We start from the raw sequence: 17,268 nt of genomic DNA, 5'->3' as shown, positions 1-17,268 counted from the left end.
CTAATTTCTAAGGTAGACAACGTATTATTTTACCAAAATCATGATAGAAAAAAACAAATATATTTGTCAATTATACAGCAATTTAATGTAAAAAAATGCAACTTTCCATAGCTTTTTACGGATATTTGCAGTAAAAAAAAAAAAAGTTATATAATAATATTTACAGTAATTTGTTGTTAATTTAACAGTAATAGGATAGACCCTACTATTGTAAATAACTGTAAAAATAACAGAAATATGTTAAATCTTATTAAAACCTTTGACAGTAAAAAACACAGTGAAATCGTATAACAAATTACAGCATTTTATTTTGACCAGATACATGTTACGGTAAATTCCTGGCAACCACAGCTGCCGGTATTTTACCGCTAAAAATACAGTACAATATGAGGAACATAAATGGTTTACCGTACATTTTACATTTGCAACTGCTAAATATAGAAAAATCTAAAGATGCTCATATACAACCAAGGTAGAGAATATTACTGATAAACAATGAGAAAATTTGACATACCATTTGAAAACAGACTAAACATATCATTTTCTCTATTCCTACAAAACAGCATAGATCTTGAGAATACAGCATGTGTCCATATATATGGCTGGTAATCCATGGAGGAATGAATAAACATGAAACAAAATATTACCTGCCCCTGACCTATCAACAGTAATGAGTCACTGGGTCCTGCCTTGGTGAAGGAAAGGACTCAGTGGACTTTCTAATGCGCATGGTGTCGAAAATACAAGCTCTGCAGGAGTACTTCAATGTCCATCAGGAGTTCACTTTGGACTGGCAGGATCCCCTCTGCAGCAAAAAAATGGACAAAGTTTGATCAGTGCTTGAGCAAAATGCACAGAAATGAACAAAACGTGCTGCCAAAAACAGATCTAATGATAAATGATTTCTTAAGTGTAAAATATACAGTTCTTAAAGGATAGCTATTGTCAAAATGCAACATGGGCTGGGTTTTTTTTTTTTTAAACTGTAAACGAGACAAACATATCTAAAAGCATAATTACGACAAACGAGCCGTTTTTGAGATTGACCGTGATTTTGTTTTGTGGTCAATAGCCAGTGAATGGGAATACTAGGGGGCCGGGGCATAAATTTGAGCGCATCAAAATCGATACAGGGGAAAAAAAAAAAAAAACAGCCCAGTTTGCGTTTTGGCAATAGTTATCCTTTAAATCTACTTTTGTAAAAGTGATACACAGACAACGCAGCCCTAATCACAATCATAATTTGTTGGAAAATGTATTTAAGTTTCCTGTTGATTTATCATAGAACTTGAAGTTAATGGCTGAATGCATGGTGATGAGACCTATCATTCAATCTACATTTTATAGCGTATGAAACTGCTCACCTGGACATGAACCTGAGCTCGGCTGATTAAAATTAGTGTCTCCTGTCCATCTTTCTTTAGCAAAACTTGAATAATACCACTGCTTACCTCTCATTGAATCTTTGGGTGCAGACTTAATTGAAGAGCCTCGTATAAACAGGCAGGGTGTGATGTTTAGGGAAACCAAAGAATACAGGCGCCATCATTTCTGCCAGAAGACTCATGGGGTGCAACGAAGCTTTCATTGTGGACTGGCTAGATACCTTCTGCATTCAGAAAGAAAACAAGAAGGGCATACACCATAAACAATAATAACTGACAAAAATAATGAGACAAGAAATTAAAGTAACAAAATAAGTGCAAATCAAGTTTCCCTGTGTTGCAGTGTAGCTGAATGTTTTTCAACAATTTGATTTACGGTAAAACACATACCAAATATTTCCAGCCAAGGTTTGTTTCAATCTTCAGCATGTTTTTCCTGCCATTGTCTTGAAACTGTTCCATCTGTCCCTCTCATTTGATGCTGTTTACAAAAACAAAACAGCAACATTGTAAAGGGAAAAAGGAAAATTAATTTAATGGAGAAAAAAGATTATGACCTGAAATCTCACCATTTCCTGAGAGTCACAGGTCCTTTGAGTATCCTTATGGTTTCTGCTCAAATTCATTGTCTGAAAAGGGCAGGAACAAAACAAAACTTTTTAATCATAATAAAGACAAAATTAGATTTAGAGACAGACAACAAAGAAATGTGTAAAATATCTTGTTGAATCTGTTTACTTTACTAACCTTGAAAGAGACTCTTGGGTCTTAGCTGTGCCACCACCCTTAAACCTTAAAACACATGCATCAGAAAACCACTGCAACAAAATTTCAGATGTCCTCCACTGACATTTTTATTGTCTTGAACATATTTTGACCTCCACACACTTGCTGCTAGTCAAATATATTGCTTTAAACAAATAAAGGCAAAACAAGCATCTAAAGCTTGTCCTGGCATTATGAAAAGAAAAAAGCCAAAACTGCTTAAGCTCTACACTTAAAGTCAACTAACAAATGTATATTAACCATTGTCAGGAAAACATGAATTTGAACAAGCACATAAGCTTGTGACATCACTTTTGCAGAAACGTACAGCTACAAAATGCTATAATAACAGTTAAAGTCAAGTAATGTGTGTAACAGACAGTGCTGTTTAAATTTCAATGTTAACAGTTCAGTGCAACACTTAACTTGTTTGCTAATTAGGGCAATACAAAATTCAAATAGTTTAAACTCTGTTGTATAGAATATAGAACATCTCTGAAACCTCAAAAGTAGAGTTCTCAGTAACAATCCCTAGTTAGAGGGATTGTTTAAAGATATATGGTCAAAACCTCTGAAAAGCATGCCTGTGATAACAGAAATCAGGTAAGAGCACAATACTCAATATCAGCTGGGATAACTGAAAACATAAACAACACAGTAGTTCCCAGTCAAGGTACAGTTAAGCTGACTGTACCGATCTGTTCAAAATGTCTCTAAACGGTCTCTCGCCACTCGTGATCAGAGAGATCGGCGATGAGGGTGAGTACTCTTGGGTTCACATGCAGTGTCTTCTTCTTAGTTTTTTCAACTTTTGTTCCCTTCTCTGGGTTAATGTTGAAGAAACACCTTGATAAACACAATAATCCATAATAAAACACTATACAATGAAGAAAATAAAAAAAAGAAAAAGGGAAAGGCAAGGGAAAAGTAAAAGAATTACCTCTGAAGAAATTCAAGTGTGGAGCCAAGTTCCAGGGGATAGTGGATGTTCAGGCAGTAGTAGCTACCAATCATCAGACAGATTGCAGAGATGAAGTCAGTTATTTGGTCATTTACAACTTTGTGGTCAATGCTGAGCATGAACAGTCTCGATGCAAAGCAGGAGGATCCTTGGAATGAAATACAAGTGTAAAAGAATTAACTGTAAAACCCCCTTTACCATTCAAATGTGTCTTAAAATAGTGAAAGTGCAGACATTTAATATAGCGTATCCTTGCATTAGCTTAGGTTCTGTGCACACTGTACTAATTTTCAACTCACCACAAACAATGACACATGGTGTCACAGGCAGGCTTTCCACTTGGACTTCTTTTGCCAGACATGTTTCATCAACATAGTGGAAGAGGGTCTCCTCTTTTTCATCGAAATAGGAGAGGAGGAGGAGCATCATATCTTTCACGTCTTCTGAGCAGCCCTTCAGCTGTCCCCTCTGCATTCGAAGCTTTATGACAGCCTCCAAGACACGCTTGCTCTTGTCTGCACAAGTGGTTTTCAGAAAGTCCAGAACCCGTTTTCCCTTCTTTTCCAGACTGGTGAGGAAAGTCTCTTTCAGCGGTACCCCAGTAAGTTCTTCAAAATGGACTGTCATTCCAATCGCCTGAAACAAAAAAGGCCACTCTTCTTTGAGGGTTTGCATGTCTGCTCCGCTGTTTATTGCTTTGCGCTGAGAGTAGTAGGTGCATTTCATTAGAGTTTTTACTTCTTCATGACTGAAGCTTGTCTGTTCACTGAGAATCTTCATACGTTCCTTCTTCTCCTGCTGGGTTTCCAGTGTCTCACTGACTGGCAAAAACTTCATGTCCCACTTTATGCAGCCATATGTGTCTTGAACAGATGCTCGCTTTTCAGGTGTCACTTCATCGGTGTCATCTGATCCTCCCTGTTTGCGCTTCTGTAACACTGGTGAAGTAGACCTCTTCACATTTTCAATTCGTGCCTGAATCTGTTTTACCAAAGAGTGGTACCCCTGTCCTACCACATCCCCCTCTATGACATCCTGCAGTGACTTGGGATACAACGCAACCAGTTTTTTTGCAATTTCAGTCGAGGCTCTTCTACTTGGAGAGGCACAGGCTTTCATCATCTCCTTCACAATGATGCGGATCATCTCCCTCCGCAATCGAGGCTTTGGTCTTTTCTCTCTCTGAAGACACTGGATCAAGTCTTCTGGAAAATCTTCACTTGGAATTCTAAAGTTATCTACCCAGTCTAGAGAATATATTGGACTGGGTGAGGGGGAGGCAGAAAATGAGGAGCAAGAAGATGGAGACGATATGCTGGCCTGGCTTGAAATTTCCATATTTGGCGCTGTAAAACAATATCACAAACAATAGATTAATTGTACTTTTTGGACCTTGGCCAAAGCATAATAGAAAAAACAGAAAGCCCTTCATGGCTATTGTGCAATGAAATCATAATACTTACTGGTTTGTTTCCAGGCAGCCAGCAGTTTTCTTGCCTGAACTGGTCTCAGGACAGAGTTCAGATCAGTCTCACTGATGAACTGCAAGTCCTCAGATGTCTCCACTCCTAATGATTGTAGTACCTCCACTACAATTTCAAGGATTGAGGCAGACAGGTCCGGCAGCACCTTAGTAATGGAACTCCTTATGCTGTCCCCCATTTCCGAGATGTCTGATAAAAGAATGTGAATAAAGGTCAATTTACACCAAGTTGGTACCTTTGGTCTTAAAACATGAAGCTGATCTTGCTTGATACTACACTTTTATACAGTGTTACGTAAATACCAAACTAACAGCACCATTATTGTGACAGCACACTGTGTTTCAATGGAACCATTTGGTACCCATACTTCATGTAAGATGTTAATGGATAGAAATCAATTAAGTCAATGATGTTCACACACTGCATCTTTTCTTTTTCCTTTCTCACTGAGTGCAGATGATACTGAGAATGGTATTCTGTCACATGCACCGACACCAGAAAATAAACACTGTCATTCTTAATCAAAATGAGAACTACTTCACCAAACTCAACAGAGTCAGAGCCCCCTGTGACAAGGAAGTGTCCTTTCTTGTACTGTGTTCCCTTGTACATCATTTCTACTGTGACCTTTGTATTGGTTTCAGTAAAGTCAAACATTTGAACTGCTTCTTGAATGGCTTTACTGTACAGCACTGAGTAAAATGGAGAACCATCTTTGACCTTCAAGACAGACTGACACAATGACCCTGCTGCAAGATAGGCTTGAAACATCTGATGTCTTTCAGAGAGTGTATGGCAGAGGTTTTTGAAATTTTTCAGATTTCTGGCACACCTCTTGAAATAACTGTGCTTACTTTCAAAGCGCATTGTCCATAATCTTATCAGTGGGCCAAATTTCAGAATCAGTGCTGGGTAATGGCGTAGAAAATGGTGTTTTGGTCTCAGGTTGCATTCTGGGAACAGAGCTTTTCTTGACTCTAAATATTCTTGAATAAGAATATCAAGATATGCTACCTGAGCCACTGAAATTTTCTGAGCACACACCATGTCTACAATATCTTTCAGCTGCAGAGTTAAGTTCCACACATCATCTGTGGGGTCTGTCACTGTGTCACCAACTATGAGAGGCAGCAATCGGAGGAAGTTCCAGTTCTGTATAGCCTGTCCTGAGAGTTTAGCTGCTTGAGGACTGACCTCAGATGGCTTTGTAGAAGCATCAGAGGCATGGTAACTAAACTGTTTGATGCGTCGGTTCAGAGTGGAGTAAGTGAACCATGCTTTTTTCTTTATGAAGTATTTCAGATACAGTGCCACATCATAAGCCAAAACTCCCTCAAAGATATCATGACCTAGACATGGTGGCAAGCCTGGCATACAAACGTTGAAGTATTTCAGTGAATTGAACACTGACCTGAACTTCACTCCTTCGACGTCTGGTGTATTGTCAATCTGGAGGCGATCAACAGCAGAGTTGTAGTTCTCTTTGGTACGTTCTGGTCCACACAGATTTGGGTCAGCACCCTGAAATTCAGATTTCGTTATCAGGCAGTACCTGCAGAAGTACTTTGAAGAACTAAAGTTTTCAGTGAAGCCACCAATACAGTGAGAACCCAGATTATCACCAGCAATGCAAAACAAAGTTCCTTTGACTCTAGTTTCATCTGATGCAACAATCCCACTGTCCTCCAATTCTTTCAAGTCTGCCAGTAATTCAGAGAACACATTAGCATGACCAAACTCTTTAAAATCTTTCTCCCTGCACAGTAAGACAAGAGACATGTGATCTGTGTCTGAGCGTACATGAAGTGGCAAGTTTGCCACTGATGCATATACAGCTAATACCTTGTGTTTTGTCCTTGCAGAGCCTAAAGGGTTAGCGACTTCAAAGGCATCCTGGTAGAGTACTAGCTTGAGACATGATGGGTTTTGACCAAAAAAATCATTTGATTTAAACAGCTTACTATCACTTAAGTCACACAGAACATCAACAGGAGGCTCAGTAGAGGGCTCTTCTGATTTCTGCCACAGATCAGACTCTAGCAGACATCTCAAAGTCTCTCTTAAAGGCACATAATAGGCAAACCTATCTTTTCTGTTTTCATCTCTCCCTAAAAATATTTTCTTTGGTTCCACATAGTTGAAGGCTTTTTTAAAGATCTGAGCTCTGGAGTGCACTGTCCTCAATGGCCCGGTATGACATGCAGAAAAAAGATCATAGCTTTTGACAGACTCGCAGACTTTGTTGATGTCCTCCTCTGATAATGATGTGTCATCTTTTAACAGTGATGCAAGTTTACCCAAACTGTATGTCTGTCCCAACTCATGTATGTTCTGCATTTCCTCCACAATGTTCTGTATGGTTGAAGCAGGCAGTAGAAACTGACCCTGCAATTTTAAGTAGAATAGTGAAACGTTTCTCAGAAAAAGATCACAGAATTCAGGGGGCATTTCCATATTATCTTCATCTGTAATAGACTGTGCAGCAGGCTCGGAAATCAAGGGTACAAAGTCATCTGATGTGGTTGGAACAGATGATGATTGACATGCAGACTGTCTATATAAATCACCAATGCTGCTGTCTGAAAACTCTCTGTGTTTACGTGACATGTGAGCAGTAAAAGATGATTTAACTCTAAAGGTATTTGTGCATCCTCTTACTGGACAAGTGACCACGTGTCCTTCCACAATATGGCTCTTCAGATGAGCTATTAACTCTTTAGAGTTCTGACACTGACGTTCACACATCGCCATTGCACATGTAAACGAAGAAACCACCGCCACACCAGTGACATGGGTGGGGGCAGAGTGTCTTCGGTAAAAATGAGCCTTAAACGCGCCATACCTGGTGTATGTCTGCTTGCAGCCTGCTTCAATACACCGAAAGAAACTACGTGGCTCATTCCGATGCAGTTTACAATGAAGCACGTAGCCCCTTGATGACTGAACTACCTTACCACAGAAATTACACATTAACATAACTCCAAGTACTTTGGTAATTCCTCCCTAGCGAATTAAGCACGCCAAATACAGAAACTAATCCAGAGCAATGCTTCCCTCGCGACAGTAATGCTAACTCAACTCACAAATGCTAACTAAATTCACAACCTCACTCATAAAAAAACGAACTACTAAAATTATCTATAAACGCTGGGCTGGTGGATTTTTATAACAGAGATAACTTGAAGTTGCATGTACTCACCTCACCTCGAACTAATTGTAAGCTGCCAGGATGTCTACAAATTCCGGATTTTGCTGTGGTCCAAGCCGCAATAAATGGCGCTAAATTGCGAGTTTAAAACTGTGTCCGTTAGTGAAGCCAACTTGAGTCTCCTGCATGAAAAAAAGAGCGGTTGGCACACAGCTCAGCAGCGCGCCGCGCTATTGGTCATTTTCAGGTGACGTCATCCCGCAATGTAACGTCGCTCTTTGTTTCTTTAGGAGGAGGTTCGAATTTGGTCAGAAGTCACGTCTGCAGACCGCTGCAGCCACGTCTTGCCTTGCTTCCCCTTTTTTTGGTGAAATGGTTCGCTCATACTGCACAATGTTGCTACCAGATTTTTTTTTTCTCTGCAATTCGAACGTAAAACGTCTGTACACAGTTTACCAGCAGTTTAGCTACCAATCAACAGCGATCACACAAACTCAAAATTTAAGGTGGACCCACTTAAGGTGGTCTGATAATATGGCGTGAAACACAACAACATATAGTTGTTTTAAAAATAATAATTAAAAAAGATTATTGAAATCAATTTTATTCACAACCATGAACTTTATTTTTAACATCTTCTTTTGCTGTTGATTTTTTTATCAGAAGGTTAACAATGATATACTGCAGGCCTAACTTTTAATCTGTATATCAGTATCTGAATTTTAAAATAAAAAAATACTATCAGTTTTATTGTCTTTCACTGCTGATATTTGCTTCTTTTTTTTGTTTGTTTTTTTTTGTTAATGGTATGTACTGGTTGTTTTATTACAGTGGACCCTATTTTTTAACATCTTGCTTCTGTAAAAATGAATGTTTTTGTTTGCTTAAAAATCTACAGCTTTATACTGTGAATTCCAATGTGCACAACCCCAAAAGATGTAGTTTTACTCAAATAATACCGTAAAATCTAAGTTTTTCAGACATTTTCAACATTACAATATGTAATTGTAAAATGTATGCATATTTATTTGTTTTCACAGAAAATATTTATAATTTCAACATTTTATTACAGTAAAAAACAAAGTTTTATCCAGTCTCACAATTAACGGTTATTCAATCTATTTAATACAGTAAAAGGAAGTTTTTGGTTTTACGCTCCATTACCATTGGAATTTGACGGTGTTTTGATGTATATTTTACTGACTTTTTTTACAGTGTAGCGAACCACGAAATCCCTCCAACCACCAAATATTGACTTTCGAAAGCTAAAATTATTCATATTATGTACACACACAGAAATCTGGACATGTGATACCAGAAGGATAAAAAACAAAACAAAAACTGTGCTTAAGGACTAAAAAAAAAAAAAAGAAAAAAAAAGAAAGAAGCATGAATCAATAAATTAGAGGTTGCGACTACTTCACAACTGGTATCCAAGATTAAAATCTGTACATTAAACAGAAGAAGAATAGTACATTAGAACAGTATACAATATGACAGTGGAATACATTTCATATGTCCGGCAGGTTTGTGAGTTACTAGAGAAAATGTCATTTATACATCAAAATGACATAACTCCCTGATAGATGTCAAAGTGGCCTGAGCAGTCATCCCTATCTGTTATCACTCTTTAAAAATATACTCATACCAGAGGCATTAATGCAGCTCTAACACTAATGTGACTTCTGATACTTGCAGCTGATAACAGGTTGTTTGGTTTCCCCTATCCAAAAGGCCTTTCATCATATGGCTGGAATAACCTGGAGCAGAAAATCTGCAGAGCAGTAATCGAGAAAATTGATTTCAGGTTGTGCTCCTGGAGCTGAGTGGCAGAGGTCGGCTCTACCACCTCACCTTATATACACACCGACAGACGCAAGCACGCATGTATGCACTCGCACACACTTTAGAAAATGAAAATGGTGGCTCTTGACAGGTTGTGCCTCCTAACATGGTAAAATGCTAATTGGTTTAGGGATACTTATTAAATTATTTATAGATACACACTAAATCAAAATCAGGATGCATTAATTTGGAAGCTGCTTTTATCTAAAGTGGCTTACAAGAGCATTCAAAAGAAGGTATATAAAAAAAGTGTATCAATTTTAGATAAAACTGGGTTTTTTTGGGGTTTTGTAATGTGTTAAAAGGGCTAATTAAAAAAGTAGCTTTTATATCTATGACAGAAGGTAGTGATTTCTGGTGTCCTGACGGAACTCAATCCACCATTGTGAAACCAAATCCAGGCAGAAAAGGCGAGTGGAGTGTAAAGATTTTACACAGGCTTGGAGTTGTGCAGAAGCAAGTCTATCATTTTTGAAGCGCCACATTAAAATGCTCCACAACATGCAGCTGTGGTATGAAGGTTTTAAATGAATGTCACCCTAAGTTCTGGATATTTATAGGATTTTTTTAATAGCAATGTAGATCAAAAAAGCTTTGCATAAAAATTATATAAATAAAAATAATTTGCTGCTAGAGACTCAATCGAGGATATTTTGACTTGAGAAACACAAATGCTGTTAATAATGTTAGTTACGGCATTCTGGCTTACTGACACACCTAAACTGAACTGAATCACCATTAATTTAATTAGTTACAGTTTTTGTTTGAAAGTAAAATTATACGAAAAAGACAGCAAACGCATTTAGACATTACATTCTTATGAAGGGTTGGAATATTTTTCAGGTACAGGAAAACAGAAGTAGATCCCAATTGTTTCTACAGATAAAAAGGAGCATAATTAGCCAAAGTAACAGAAATCTATTAAAGCTTTACACACAAACACACACGCGCACACGCTTTAAAAAAAAAAAAAAAAAGGAAAAGAAAAAAGATGAAGGCAGAAGTACAAAAATTGCTTTTGTGTGTTTGAAAACTGTGTCCTTGTCAAAGCATCGCACATTCATCAAACTAAAGATCAGATTTAATTGTTTCCAGAGGAGTCAAATTAACACTAACACTGTCGTCTTACTCTGAGTGATCCACAAATAAAACATTAAATAGTCACAAATTACAGTTCCGCTGCATGTGAAACAGAAAATCCTCAAAGTGTTTTAAATAATAAACCCATCGGTTTTTCCATAGCAACTACCAAGCGTCATGTGGCGATAATATGTGTTTGATACATGAAGTTATTTAATCAAAGTGCTGTGGCTTTGTTTTCTTTGATAATGATAACTTTACATCAGTAATTCTTGATCCTCTTTTAGGGAACCAAAAACTATAATTATCTTTCTTGCCCAAAACTTTACAGACTTAAAGACATGATTATTTAAATCTGTGGCTGTATCCAAAAAGTGTCCTTGGACTGAACGCATTGGTATACTCCATGAAAGCACCTTTGGGATGAGGAGAGTAAAAATAAAGCCAGGAAGGCAAATTGCCAAATAATTTATTTTATTAAAAAGGGTTAACATAAAGAAAAAGCTGTACCACGGTGTCTGTGGAAAATAACAACAATAAAACATAGACCTCAACAAACACCCCTTCACTTGCAGGAGAACATGGGCTGCACAGCGCCTCTACCAGCTTTTATACCCAGCACTGATTGCTGAGTGGAGTCAGCTGCACACTGGCCCAACAGAAAAACCAGCAGGTACCTGAGTCACAGAGAGCAGCAGGACACGCATACAACGCCCCACAATGCCACACAAGAGTTGCAACAATTTCTTATCGAAGCTTGTTTCCATTGTTAAAAATAGTTCAAAAAGAAAAAATTGCCAGGCAACGCTAAGTCAACTTTTTCAGTCAAATAACTAAATTTTGAGAAATTTGAGTTACAAAGGGTATTCTTAAATGGGAGTACACTACAAAAGTCTTGAGTCACACCTCATGTTTGTAAAATATTTTGCTTGGAAAAAGGGAAATAGATGCATTGTACTGAAATGTGTAATTTACATTGAAATACAGTATATTAAGCAAAAGCAGAGTTTGTACAATTCTAATTTTTTAGCTTCAACAAAGTCAACCTTTATTCTTGAACACAGCCTGAACTCTCTAAGGCAAACTTTCTTCTTCTTTAAATAGTCTTCAGGAATAGTTCTCCAGGCTCCTTGAAGGACATTAAAAGCTCTTCTTTGGATGTCAGCTGCCTTTTTCTCTGCCAATATGGAAAAGAAATAGAAAAAACTTATAAAAGACTTGCTTTAGCTTGCTTCATATAGTGAATCATATAAGGCTTATATGATTTACTAATGAAAGTGGCCACTTTCTCATTACTTTCGTATATTGTTTTAGTAAGTATCCAAAGCATACAAGTTTCATTTATATAATTTTTCAAGGGATCTTATATCTGTTTTCACTCTTGTATGCTTTTCATACAAGTTTCACACAGGACAGATACAAACTATAAGATTTATATATATCTTTTATCAAAGTGATTCCACACTGCTTTAGTAATGTTAAGATTCAGGATTTGAGGAGGCCAATCTATGAATGCTGGTGTTCTATTTGTGTTGCCTTTTCTATCCAGGTATGTTTCCGCTGCTTTGACAGTGGGTTTTGGATCATTGTCATCTTGAAAATGAAGCCATTAGCAATCAGATGCTTTTCAGATGGTATTCTATGGCATACCAACTTCTCCATGAGATGTGTTGCCACGAATATTCTGTTAGTTCTTGTGTAATTTGGCTGTTTCCTTTCCTTAAGAATGGCTTCTTGACACCCAGCCTTCTTTTTTTTTTTTTTTTTTTTTTTTCTGCCTGTCCCATTTGGTTCTTTAGCCATCAGAATTGTTGTCTGAAGACCAACAAGGATACCCAATGGATATACTTTGCCAAATGGATCATCGTGGCATTGCCGTATTGGTCCATTTGGTCGATCTTTGTTTTTATTATTTATTATATTTTATTTTCAGATGTTACAGACGGGACAGACATGAGTGAGGGATAGGAAAGGGAGAAAGAAAGAGGAAGGAAAGGAAAAACAGAAGGGGAGAGGGACAGTGAGAAAGGGGGGGAGAAAAAAAAAATCTCCTGGATCACCTGTTGAGAGAAGAATAGAAAACAAGCAAAAAAAACAAAAAAAACAAAACAAAGCAACATACTAAACACAACACCATCGCATTAATCTAGCTAAGTGTAAACAGCAGTAAATACTAAATATTCAATGTTGTTGTGCAGCACGCAGGACAGATGTGCTTCGAAGTAGCAGCCAAGAAAGGTGTAATTTGGGTCTACGAGCAGTGAACACCCGTGTGCATACCTGTGTGGATCAGCGCGCTTGTATTCCAAAGGTTTCTCCATGTAACGATCTGCTAGGGAGTGTGGGGGGGCCACAGCCCCGTCCTCCAGGGTGTGAAGCGGGTATGGAGGAGATCAAAACTCCAGACATCCAGAGGCCCCCAGAACACAAGAGACCATGGAAGACCAACAGAGGGGCAGCCGCGCCACTGTTCCAGTAAGAGCTGAGGAGAGTCCCAGATGAGGGTTCACTCAGCAGCCGCGGAGCAGAAGCCAGGGGGAGTTGCAGTGACGCGCCCATGAGCTCCGCCGGCCCCCAGCTGTGCCTGAGTACACCCAGCCTTCTACTGAGATCATTTCTGATGAGGCTTCAGTGAACAGTAGATGGATGAAGGGCCATATGCATCTCTCAGGTCTTTTCCCCCTATTTCTTAAAACATGACTTTCAGATACTGTTTCTATTTTCTTGTGTCCTCCAGTGGTTCAGATTTCTAACATTTTTATTTTTTTGATAATACTTGTTTGGGAATCAGCTTGTTGATACAAAAATAATATTTTATACAAACTATTACTGACATATTTTCTAGATTCAATTTAAGAGAAAGATCATTTATTTTTTGCAAAACACTGGTAGTGACAAAGTGCTTAAAGAGATTGTGACACATAATTTACAAGTCAGCAAGAACCTGTGTTAAATAAACATCAGTCTAAAAGTAGTCAGGTTAAAGGACTCAAAATCAGTGAGACTCATTTTTGGGACACGTCTTTAAAATACTGTTTAAATGTTTAGCAGATTGAGTTATCATAGATAATTATTCTTAGCATGCATTTTTTATTTTTTGCCTAATATGATGCTCTGAGACAAACTGAAGCAGTTACAGTAAAGATACAGGAAATTGCCATTTTTTGGCGCTCCCACGTGGAACACAGACTCCTACAGCTCGATAAAGTTGCCTTGTTTTCTCCCTTTTTTCCCAGTACTGAGGCTGTCATGGTCCTGGGCCATGTTGGCCCAGTGTTCTTAGTTTTCTTGTATGTTTGTATTTTGTTCCTTGCTTAGGCCATGTTTTCTGAGTTGCCCTGTTGTGTTGTTCCCTAAGTGTTTTCCCTTCATGGCTTTTACCCCCTGTGTGCCCCTCTGTGTATCTGTGAGCCCTCGTCTCTCCTTATGTTTTATTCCATGTTTCCCCTGCCCATTATGTCTAAGTTCTCCCCGTGCTCTCTCTCTTCCCCCTGTGTGCCCTCTATGTATTTATGAGCCCTCGTCTCCCTTTGTGGTTGTTTCATGTTTTCCCAGCCCGTTATGTCTGTGTTTTCCCCGTGCTCTCTCTCCTCCTGTCTGAACCTCTGTGCACTTCCTGTTTACTTTGTGACTCTCACGCCCGTACATGTCATGTTCAGTTCACCCCGCCCTGTCTCGTTATGATTATCAGTGTCACCTGTGTTCCCCGTGTGTTCCCACTTTCCTCGTTAACCCTCTGTGTATTTCTGTCTGCGTCTCCCTCTGTTCAGCGTGACGTCGTCCCTCATGTTGTGTGGATCTTCCTGTGCCTTCCTGCGAATGTTAGTTTACTTTTTCCCAGTTAGTTCTGTATTTCCTGTATTCTGCCGTGCCAGCATTAAAGCTGTGTTCTTTAAGTTTATCCCCGTGTCTGTGAGTCTGCATCCTGGGTCCTTCTCCTGCCTGCCGCACAGCGATTCATGACAGTACGACGTCACCACAACATGGACCCAGCGGATTCATCCCGGGAACATGACCTCTCCCGCATCCACCGCCTGATCGAGCGGGTTTCCCTCACTAAGGACGCTAAGACCATGGCAGTTGGGATTAACGCTATAGAAGCGATCCTGGAGGGGAATCCTCATTTGCGCACACTAAAGGGATTTATGGGCTTCATGGACCAGCTGCATGAAGCCCAGGAGGTGCTACAGGCTCGGGAGCTTGCAGCCTTTGTCCGCGCCCAGTATTCTTCGCCGAAGCCGCCGCATCGGCATCGGCCGCAACACAAGGAGCTCTCCGGAGTCGGCCGCCGTACAGCAGCAATTGCAACAGCGGAAAGGCGTTTCTGCACCGCGGCCACAGAGCTCCACTTCTTGCCGCTCAGGGCTTAATTCACCTGCCTCCTGCTTGGCGGCGATGTGGTCGCAGGACGAGGACGTCTTTTCTCCATCGTCACCAGTTTCTCCTGTCGCCTCAGCCCCTGCCGCCAGGAGGAAGCGGCGCCACCGCCGTCATTCCTCACTACAACCGGAGCCCAATCACTCGTCAGAACAGCAGGCAATGAGTAGTGAGGTGAAGGCGGTTTGTTCCATGGACATTCACCCCGGCCCAGTAGAAAGAAAAGACTCCCTGACTAATTATGTTGATGCTTTTTCCGCTGAAGAATCAGAATGCATGGGCAAAACTCTGATTGTGCACCCTCTGTTGGAGCCTGCTAAGAACTCTTCTGTCGATACAGAGTTAACCCCGGACAGTTTGAATTCAGTTTTGACATGTACTGCTGAATCTATGAATGACGCTGTGGGTTCGCAACCCAAGAATGGGGAGGGGGACTTAACGGGCTGTTTCTGCCCTGTTCTCTTAGAGCAGAGAAGCCTAAGCAGAACTGTTTCTTCTGAACTCGTTCAGCTAGTTAAACCGAGCCCTAGAGGCTCAGGGGAGCCTATACCACCCCCTGCATCACGCTCACTACAAACACCTCCTCAACCGTTAGCCCATTCAGCAGCCCAGCTCGCTGTTCAGCTGCCCTCAGCTCAGTCAGCTGCCCAGTTAGCTACTCCGTTACCTGCAGCTCAATCATCTGCTCCTTCACTAGTTTCATTCTCACCACAACGGTCACTTCAGTCTTTCTCAACCCAGTCTCCTGCTGAGCAGCCAACTTTTCTCACTCGTATTAAGCAGGAAAACATGCTCAACAGGACTGTTTTCGTCCCTCGAAAGCTGGCCCGATTAGAGACATTTACTACCTCCAGGGCCTCCCCAGAGTCCGAGTTTCAACCCGCAGTTGACTCTGGACCCCTGGGGGCTAAGGAGTCAGCCGAGGACTGCACCCAACTGTTGCCTCCTGAGCCTAACCTATGCGTTGCTCAGCCCCAGTCAGCATCAACGCTGCCAGAGGCCCGTGCGCCTGCTGGTCCTGCTCTGTCCCTGCCAGAGGCCCGTGCGCCTGCTAGTCCTGCTCTGCGTTTTCCAGAGGTCCCCGGGCCTGCTGGTTCTGAAACTGTTTTTGCTGGGGGGCCCGAGGAGCCCGTCCAGCCTTCTGCTTCGTCAGCTGGGGGGCCCGAGGAGCCCGTCCAGCACCATGCCTCGTCTGCTGGAGGGCCCGAGGAGCCCGTCCAGCACCATGCCACGTCTGCTGGAGGGCCCGAGGAGCCCGTTCAGCTTCCTTCCACGTCAGCTGTACAGGCTGGGAAGCAGCCTGCTAGGAATGGCGTGAGCTTTCTCTCCGCCTCGGACTGCTTTCTGCTTCAGCCGTCTCTTCCGGCTGGAGGGCCCGAGGAGCCCATCCGGCCTCAAGCCACGTCCGCTGGAGGGTCCGAGGGGCCCGTTCAGCCTCCTGTCTCCGCTGGAGGGTCCGAGGGGCCCGTTCAGCCTCACGCCGCATCAGCTGGAGGGCCCGAGGAGCCTGTCCAGCCGCCACCTGCGACCGCCTCGTCGTCGCCTGGTCCGGCTGCATCCGCCTGTGCTTCTGCTACGCCTGGGCCAGCCTCTGCCTGTGCTTCTGCTACGCCTGGTCCGGTCTCAGCCTCTGCTTCTGCTACGCCTGGTCCGGTCTCAGCCTCTGCTTCTGGTCCAGCTTTGGCTTCTGCTTCTGCTCCGCCTGGCCCAGCCTCAGCCTCTGCAGCTCCGCCTGGTCCGGCCTCAGCCTCTGCAGCTCCGCCTGGTCCGGCCTCAGCCTCTGCAACCTCGTCTGGTCCGGCCTCCGAGTCTTCGTCCTCGTCTGGTCCGGCCTCCGAGTCTTCGTCCTCGTCTGGTCCGGCCTCGTCTGGTCCTGCCTCGACTGGTCCTGTGCCCACCAGGCCATGGCCAGCACGCCTGGGACTGGAGGGCCGCCGCTGCCTTCCGCGCGGTCGGCCCCCTGAACTGCTCCGTCGTCTCCTTCGCCGCCGCCGCCGCCTTCCGCGCGGTCGGCCCCCTGAACTGCTCCGTCGTCTCCTTCGCCGCCGCCGTTGCCTTGCGCACGGCCGGCCTCCTGAACTGCTCCGTTGTCTCCTTCGCCGCCGCCGTTGCCTTGCGCACGGCCGGCCTCCTGAACTGTTTCCACGTCTCCGCCGTTGCCTTCCGCATGGTCGGCCCCCTGAACTGCTCTGTGTTTGGGTTGTTTTCTTGGGCTCCGGTGTT

At 42.0% G+C, this 17,268-nt stretch overlaps 1 protein-coding gene across 4 annotated transcripts; it reads right to left on the bottom strand.

The window, feature by feature from the left end:
- Positions 1–283: 283 nt before the first annotated feature.
- On the bottom strand, positions 284–8,322 carry LOC146700535 (uncharacterized). 4 transcript variants are annotated; one of them, XM_085470787.1, is made up of 10 exons: positions 7,795–8,322; positions 6,007–6,116; positions 4,575–4,784; positions 3,411–4,457; positions 3,091–3,259; positions 2,133–2,177; positions 1,955–2,014; positions 1,776–1,866; positions 1,452–1,609; positions 284–805 (listed from the first exon to the last, which is right to left on the bottom strand). In XM_085470787.1, the coding sequence occupies exons 3-7, from the start codon at positions 4,771–4,773 to the stop codon at positions 2,008–2,010; spliced, it is 1,467 nt and encodes a 488-aa protein (XP_085326913.1). In that variant the 5' UTR covers positions 4,774–4,784; positions 6,007–6,116; positions 7,795–8,322; the 3' UTR covers positions 284–805; positions 1,452–1,609; positions 1,776–1,866; positions 1,955–2,007. The 4 variants fall into 4 exon arrangements, with proteins under 4 accessions (XP_085326913.1, XP_085326911.1, XP_085326912.1 ...); XM_085470785.1 differs by having other exon boundaries at positions 2,133–2,996; positions 7,795–8,314; XM_085470786.1 differs by having other exon boundaries at positions 2,133–2,996; positions 7,800–8,314.
- Between the last annotated feature and the right edge of the window lie 8,946 nt (positions 8,323–17,268).

This window comes from Copadichromis virginalis, linkage group LG10 (genome assembly GCF_057382275.1).
Source record: "Copadichromis virginalis isolate Kocher_CV1m ecotype Utaka linkage group LG10, C_Virginalis_male_GT1.1, whole genome shotgun sequence".
In the NCBI taxonomy this organism is placed as follows: Eukaryota; Metazoa; Chordata; class Actinopteri; order Cichliformes; family Cichlidae; genus Copadichromis; species Copadichromis virginalis.
The sequence above is the reverse complement of the archived record's forward strand: the minus strand, read 5'-3'. Positions and strand labels throughout refer to the sequence as shown.

Bases quoted from the DNA above. Each gene is read 5' to 3' on its own strand.
- LOC146700535 (XM_085470785.1), bottom strand. From the start codon at position 4,773: ATGGGGGACAGCATAAGGAGTTCCATTACTAAGGTGCTGCCGGACCTG. The intron at 4,458-4,574 runs GTAAGTATTATG...ATTGTTTTACAG, and splicing joins GGCTGCCTGGAAACAAACCA to CGCCAAATATGGAAATTTCA. The intron at 3,260-3,410 runs GTGAGTTGAAAA...TTTCATTCCAAG, and splicing joins ACCATGTGTCATTGTTTGTG to GATCCTCCTGCTTTGCATCG.